This window comes from Ailuropoda melanoleuca, chromosome 12 (genome assembly GCF_002007445.2).
Source record: "Ailuropoda melanoleuca isolate Jingjing chromosome 12, ASM200744v2, whole genome shotgun sequence".
Classification (NCBI taxonomy): domain Eukaryota; kingdom Metazoa; phylum Chordata; class Mammalia; order Carnivora; family Ursidae; genus Ailuropoda; species Ailuropoda melanoleuca.
The window spans coordinates 31,398,545-31,406,132 of record NC_048229.1 but is presented as its reverse complement, the minus strand read 5'-3'; the positions used below and the strand labels follow the sequence as shown (position 1 = coordinate 31,406,132).

The following is a 7,588-nucleotide window of genomic DNA, read 5'->3' as shown; positions in this document are numbered from 1 at the left end:
CCGGCCGTGGCGGCGGCCGTGCGCAGCCCGGGCCTGGACGTGCGACCGGTAGCGCTGGTGCTCAACGGCTCGGACCCGCGCAGCCTCGTGCTGCAGCTCTGCGACCTGCTGTCGGGGCTGCGCGTGCACGGCGTCGTGTTCGAGGACGACTCGCGCGCGCCCGCCGTCGCGCCCATCCTCGACTTCCTGTCGGCGCAGACCTCGCTGCCCATCGTGGCCGTGCACGGCGGCGCCGCGCTCGTGCTCACGCCCAAGGTGCGCGCGACCTGCGGGGGGCGGGGCCAAGCCTGAGGGTCGGCGTCGCGGACGGAGTGGGGTCCGAGGGTAGAGTCGGATCTAGATGAGGGGCGGGGCTGACTTGGAGGGGCGTGGCCTATAGGACGAGTGGCGCCTGCCGGGGGACTGACCTAGGAGCATGGTGAGAAAGAAGCAAGGCAGTCACGGTCAGAATATGCGGAGGCTTGAGGGTCTCCGGGAGGAGGGAGTCAGGGGAGTGAATGGACTCTGGGCAAGGGGCGGGGACTGGGAACAAAAAGGGATCCACCAGAGGGGGCCAGATCTGAGGGTGGAGTGGGATCTGGGGGTCAGCAAGGGAGGACGGAATGGGGTTCAGGAAGGGGTGAGGTCTGGTGAGGAGGCAGGAGCCAGGAAGGCAGAGAGAGGGCCAAGAAAGAGGGTACGCGGAGGTCAGGGTACTGAAGGACAGGGAGGTGTTCAGCCAGCTGAGCAAGGTCTCTAGAGGTCTAGGTAGGAGGACAGAGCCATCCGGTGAAAGGAGGCGTGGAAGAAGGGGAGGGGTCGTGGGTGGGTTGGGGAAGGGTAGGAACCATGCAGCCAGGAAGCGGGGGTGAGGGCAGTCAGGGAAGGGGAGAGCTAGCCGGTGAGGTGGCGCGGAGGCAGGCCAGGAGGGTGGCAGAGCCTACGCTCTGGACTAAAGGGGCGGGATCTAGAGTGGGAAATAGTCCCGGGAGCGGGGTTTGGGCAGAGGCATGCCCCCAGGTGTAAGGCGTGGGAAGTGAGGATCCGGAGGGTGGGCCTGGGAGGATGAAGGCCCACCAGAAAAGCAGACCCAGCCAATGAGAAGTCAAACCCAGAAGCCTGCAGGAGAGAGGGCGCAGAGCCTGGAGCGGGCTGTGGCCTGGAAAGAGGCCTTCCGCCCCAGGGCACAGGGGGACTAGCCGGAGTGGACTTCTGGTAGGAAAGGACAGAACTGGACCAAGCCTGGTGTACGCATTGAAGAGAAGAGATCCGCTAGCAGGTGGTGTCTGAGAAGGGGCGGGGTCTGTTTAGGGGTGGAGCCAGTGTAACAGAGGCGGTACTGGGGCGAATGGGGCCATCTGAGTGGGTGGAGCCTAAGTCCCCACCAGTTCCCTGCTGTGAAGGCCTGTGGCTTCGTGACTAGGTCACAATTACATCCTGGGACTCGTAGTTCTCTCCTGTCCAGAGCACTCTGGGAAGGGCCTCTGGCCAACTTTCTTCTGGACGGGAGTTGTCCAGAGATTTGCAAGCGGATCACCTTCGAGATGAATTTACCACTCCCTGGCTGCCACCTTTATGGCCTACCCAGAGATGTGGTTCCTGCTGCCTTCGTTGCTGCTGAGAAGTGTGGATCACTGTTTATTGTGACCTGGGAACTGTGGCCCGCTCAGTGTATTCTCGTTGCCTTTTGGGAAATGTAGTCCCTTCAGTATCTCTGGATGGAAGAAAGACGGGTCCTCCCAGGGCCGTCGTGCCTCCATTGAATACTGGGAAAGTGATGCCCTCAGCATATCTCCTCTTGCCAAGGATGAGGTCCTCCCAGGATTCTCGTTGCATGCTGGGAGACCTCATCTGCTCGAGACAACTGCCTTATCTCCTACACATAGAACCACAAGCACACGCCTAGGAAGAAAATCCACTTTCTCTTCTCACTGAAGGCTGACTCCGGGCCGGGGCTGTTGTAGGTTCCGGGGAATACAGCTGTGAAAAGGAAAAAAAAAAAGAAAAGACAAAATCCCCACTCTTAATGGAGCTTGCATTCTAATGGAGAGACAGAAAGCAAATAACAGATCATCTGTCCTGGAGGAAAGGCAGGAGGGCAGTCAGGAGAGGCCCCCCTGAGGAGGTGACACCTGAGCTGGACCTGAGGAATGAGAAGTGGTAGGTCCCGCATGGAGGAGCTGGGGGAGAGTGTCCCCCGGAGAGGCTACAGCTAAGGGCTGAAGCTGGAAGGAACTTGATGTGTTTGTGGAAGAACAGAGAGGTGGGGGTGGTGGGAGATGAGGTCACAGAGGCAACAAGGGCCAGTTCATGCAGGGCCTGTGGGCCAAAGTGAGGCCTTTGGCTTTGACTCTAAGGTAGAAGTGTTGGAAGATTTTCAACCAAAAAGGGATGTGATCCAATTAATATTTTGAAAAGATGACTCTGGCTGCTCATGGAGAATGGACTGGAAGATGCAAAAATGTTAGCAGAGAGGGGTCGGGAAGCTGTTACAGCTGTCTAAGTAAGATAGTGGTCAACATCGGTTGTGATGGTGCAGTAGTTAAGAATGGGGTTCTGTTTTGAACAGAATGCCTAGAAAACTAGAAGATGGCCTGGATTGGGCATGAGGGAAAGAGAGGGAAAGGATGATTTAGCTTTGGGAGCTGAGCAGCTGGGTGAATAAAGAAAGGAACACCAGGAAGAGGCTTGGGGCTGGAAGAGTGGGGGTGGGGGAGATAGGAGTTCTGTTTTTGACATGCTAATTTTGTGATGCCTCTTGGAATTCCAAGAGGAGATGTTGAGTACAAAGGGGGATAGGTCTGTCCGGAGTTCGGGAGAGAGGTACCAGGAGAGAGGTACCGTGACTGGAGAGGAGCCATCGACATACTCAATGCCAGGTAATAGAACTTTCTGCAATGAAGAAGATGGTCTATATCTGCTCTGTCCAGTACAATGGCCACTAGCCACATGTGGCTCTTGAGCACTTGACATACGGTTAGTGCAGCCAGGGAACTAAATGTTATTTAATTTTAATTCATTTAAATGGGTGGCTACTGGCTACCATATTGGATAGCATAGAAGGCAGTATTTAAACACAGGGGTGTAGATGAGATCACCAAGGAGGGAGGACAGAGAAGAAAAGAGAAGACTAGGGCACTTCTGCATTTAGAATTCTGACTGAGAGTCCCACAAAAGAAACAGAAGAAGACAGGGAGGTAGGAGGAAAACCAGAGAAGGGCAAAACCACTCAGCAAAGCTGCTTCCTGCTGGGAGAGGCGGTACCTTCAGCACCCTCATTGCATGCTGGGAGATGTAGTCCCTCTCAGTGGATGCTGGGGACTGTAGTTCCCTCCCTGGATGCTGTGTGTGTTCTAGGGTAATGTTAGCTGCTGTAACAGATAAACCCCCAAGTCTCAGTGGCTCAACCCAATAGGAGGCTGTTTCTCATTCCTATAAAATCCAAACAGGTCTTCCTGACTAGACGTGGCTCTCCTCCAACTGTTGACTCAGGGACTCAGGCTTCTCCCTCTTGTGGCTCTGCAATCCCCTAGGACTTCAGAGTTTTCTTCTGGGGCCTCTGCATCTGTTCTCAGACAGAGAAGAGAGTAAGGTGCATGGGGGAGAGCTTTTCTGGATGAGTCTAGAACTCAGTCACATGGCTAACCCTAACCCCGCCTAGCTCTGTGCACCAGCAGGGAAAGGAGAGGGGTTTGGTGAACAGCTGGTCAGTTGCCATATTGAGAGCCGTAACATACTGGTGGCCACTGGGAGCCGGGAGGCCCTTATCAGTTGCTGGGAGATGAAGTCCGTCTTGACCACTGGAAACTGAAGTCTCCTACTGGTTGCTGGGAGCTGTGGTCTCCACATCGGGAGGCTTGACATCTTCCTCCTCCCCCGCAGGAGAAGGGCTCCACCTTCCTGCAGCTGGGCTCCTCCACAGAGCAGCAGCTCCAGGTCATCTTTGAGGTGCTGGAGGAGTATGACTGGACATCCTTTGTAGCGGTGACCACACGTGCCCCTGGCCACCGGGCCTTCCTGTCCTACATCGAGGTGCTGACTGATGGCAGCATGGTGGGCTGGGAGCACCGCGGGGCACTGACACTGGACCCTGGAGCAGGCGAGGCTGTGCTGGGTGCCCAGCTCCGCAGCGTCAGTGCACAGATCCGCCTGCTCTTCTGTGCCCGGGAAGAAGCCGAGCCCGTGTTCCGGGCAGCTGAGGAGGCCGGCCTCACTGGGCCTGGCTACGTCTGGTTCATGGTGGGGCCCCAGCTGGCTGGAGGCGGAGGCTCAGGAGCCCCTGGAGAGCCCCCTCTTCTGCCAGGAGGCGCCCCACTGCCTGCCGGCCTGTTTGCAGTGCGCTCGGCTGGCTGGCGGGATGACCTGGCCCGGCGCGTGGCCGCTGGTGTGGCCGTCGTGGCCAGAGGTGCCCAGGCTCTGCTGCGTGACTATGGCTTCCTGCCCGAGCTCGGCCATGACTGTCGTGCCCAGAACCGGACCCACCGAGGGGAGAGTCTACACAGGTGAGTGGGGTCGGTGTAGAAGGGCTGTGGGAAGGCTCCAGGACCTGACTACCTGGGGTTCTCACTGACTGAGCAGCTTCAAATGGGTCACGTCCCCTTTCAGAGCCTCAGTTTACTTTTCTGTAAAATGGATATAGCTGGGTCTCCTGCCTGGGGATAAATCAGGTAATTTGGAAAAAGCACCCAAGACAGAGTGAGTGTATTATGATATTTCCTGATTTTAATATGAACTTTTTCCCACAGTTTAATGTCTTTGAAATCAAGCTATACCTTATGATCGCTGGCTTATCATGGCTTAACTGGCAGCACTTTTTTCTTTCTTTGGGGTACATAAAACTAGAGATACACCCTATATTTGATGGCACCTCAGGTATGATGAGATTCCCTAGAGTATAAGCTGAATTTCAGTAACAAAACGACCCAACAATTGAGCGGCCTAAACGAGATTGAAGTTGTTCTTCCTCATTTTACAATCCAGAAATGGGGGCCCCTGGCTGGCTCAGTTGGTGCAGCGTACCACTCTCCAACTCGGGGTTGTGAGTTCGTGTCCCACGTAGGGGTGTATAGATCACTTTTTTTAAAAAAAGATTTTATTTATTTATTAGAGGGAGAGAGAGCACAAGCAGAGGGAGTGGCAGGCAGAGGGAGAAGCAGGCTCCCCGCTGAGCAGGGAGCCCAGTGCGGGGCTCAATCCCACGACCCCGGGATCATGACCTGAGCCGAAGGCAGATGCTTAACCGACCGAGCCACCCAGGGCGCCCCTAGATCACTTACAAATAAAATCTTCAAAAAAAAAAAAAAAATTCCAGAAATGAGTGTTCCAGGTTATCTGCTGGCTCTGTGGCTCCACGTGGTCAGGGACCCAGAACCCTCCCACCTTGCTGCTCCACCACCTTCTTTGCGCAGTGGAAGTGGGGTCTGCCGCACGTCTGAATTCTAGCTCGTGGGAAAGTGGGAAAGAGAGAAAGTGGGGAGCAAGCAGTTTCCTTCCGGGCAAGTGAGACAGCGGGGATGTCGCGGAGCGGCCAGGGCTGCCTTATTGGTCGTTTACAGGCGCACGTGGGGCGGCCAGGGCTGCCTTATTGGTTGTTTACAGGCGCGTCGATGCAAATTGGTTAGACGTCGATTCTGATTGGCTAGCGCCTGCGCTATGCCAATTGTTAAGAGTCTGAAGGTCTCACCTGCGTGGGGCTTGGGATAGCTGCATCGAGGACTGGGAACAGCGGGCTTTAGCTGGACAGGTGTGTGCCCGGCTTACACACTGTTGTTTTAGAAGAGAACAGGGTTTGGTGGGAAACAGCATCACCACCATGGGAAGCGTTGGCAGTGAGAAATTGATGAATTTGGGGACGGCACCGTGGAAGGAGAGGCGTTTGAGTCCGAAATGAGGCCGAGCTGAGCCTGGAAAGAGGTGACGGGTGGAGAAGAAAACCGAGGGGAGGAAAATTAAAGAATCAGGGACTTGGGGGACAGGATCTGGGGACAAGAGGGTGAGAAAAGCATCCCTCGTTCATAAATACTTACTGAGCGCCCGCTAGGAACTAGGGCTCATGCTGGGCGCTGGGAACACGGAGATGAATAAGACCATGGACTTCTCTTCAAAGAACACAGGGTCCTGTAGGGATGGCAGACAGGGACGGGATAATGACAACACAGTGTGATGCTTGCAATCATGGAGGTGGCCCGGGCATTGTGGGAGCACCAGCAGGAGTACTGTCAGCGCCAGGACATTTCTGGTTGCCAGAAGCAGAGGCTCATTCAAGTTTCCTAAGGGAGAAGGGAGTTTATTGGGAAGATAAACACGCACAGAAACCCAGATGCCAGGAATTCAGGCCAAGCCTGGGGACCAGCTATTTTTTCATCGCTTTCTGATTGTCTCCCTCTTACTCTCTCTGCCCTGGCCTCTCCCTCTCTCTCTCTCTGTCTGACCTGCCCCTCCCAGAGGCTGTCCAATTCTTCTCTTAGCACTCACTGTTTACCCGGAATTTCTGCTGTCCGCTGATACTCATAATTTCATCGCATCCTGTCTACCACCACCCCCCCCAATTCTCACAGCCAACATCTTCCCAAAAGATGAATTTCATTGGCCCCAATCAGCCTTCCAAACTAGGCTACTCAGTCACGGATCAGCCTGTGGGGTCAGGAAGGTCTCCAAGAGGAGGAGACATCTAAGCTGAGACCTGACAGATGAATGGCTCATTCATTCATTTATTGAATGAGTCTTTATGAGAGTCTGCTAATGTGCCAAGCACCGCTTTGGGCCCAGGGGTACATGGTTTTGAACAAGGTCCCTGCTCTCATAGAGCCGACAATCTCATAGGGGAGACAGACAGTGAACAAACAAAACGATGAAGCAGAAATATCAGCAGGTGATAAAACAGGTAGAACGTGATAAGAAATGCCCAGGGTGCTAGGTTAGGTGAGGTCGTCTGGAAAGGTCTTTCTGAGCAGGTGAAATCTGGAGGTAAGAAAAAAAAAAAAAGGACAAAGAAAAAGAGCCGAGTGTTGGAAGATGTGAATGAAGAGAAGGGAGGGGGGAAAGCAGGTCAGAGGCACTTGCTCGGGCTGGAATTGCCTTTTTGGGAGCCTGAAACAAAGCCATTGTGGCAGGAGCTTCGCGAGCAAGGCTGGGGACAGGGCATTATGGAGAAACAAGTGAGGCCCATGTCGGCCCGAGCTCATGTACGGCATTCTGGCCAGGCTAAGGGGTTTGGATTTGATCCTAAGAGTGGTTAGGAGTTCTCCAAAAATAGTGAGTATTCCAGGCAGGGGGAACAGTGTCGTACAAAGGCCCAGAGGGGAGAAAACTCAGGCAGGTTGGTGGGACCACAACAGCTCAGGGTGGATGAAGATGGGAGAATTGGGATCGGGGTGATGAGGCTGCAGGTGGCGGTAGACAGGGCCAGGCCACGAGGGCCTGGAATGCCAGGCTGAGAGGCTGGATTTTGTTGTAGAGCACTGGGGAGCCATGGGTGGTTTATGAGCAGGAAAGAAGTGGAGTCAGTTTTGCGTACAGAAAGACCCCTCTGGGCTGGAGTGTGGACCAGACTGGAGGAGAGAGAATGGAGGTTGGGGGCCAGGCAGGGGGCTGGGGCAAAGGTCCAGGG

At 54.9% G+C, this 7,588-nt stretch overlaps 1 protein-coding gene across 1 annotated transcript in view; it reads left to right on the top strand.

Annotated features, from left to right (window-relative positions):
- GRIN2D (glutamate ionotropic receptor NMDA type subunit 2D) overlaps nt 1-7,588 on the top strand; it is a 32,612-nt gene that overhangs the window by 3,522 nt on the left and 21,502 nt on the right. Inside the window, 2 exon segments of the mRNA XM_034638768.1 lie at nt 1-255; nt 3,862-4,481. The exon segment at nt 1-255 is cut by the window's left edge and continues 17 nt beyond it. Coding sequence (XP_034494659.1) covers nt 1-255; nt 3,862-4,481 — 875 coding nt within the window.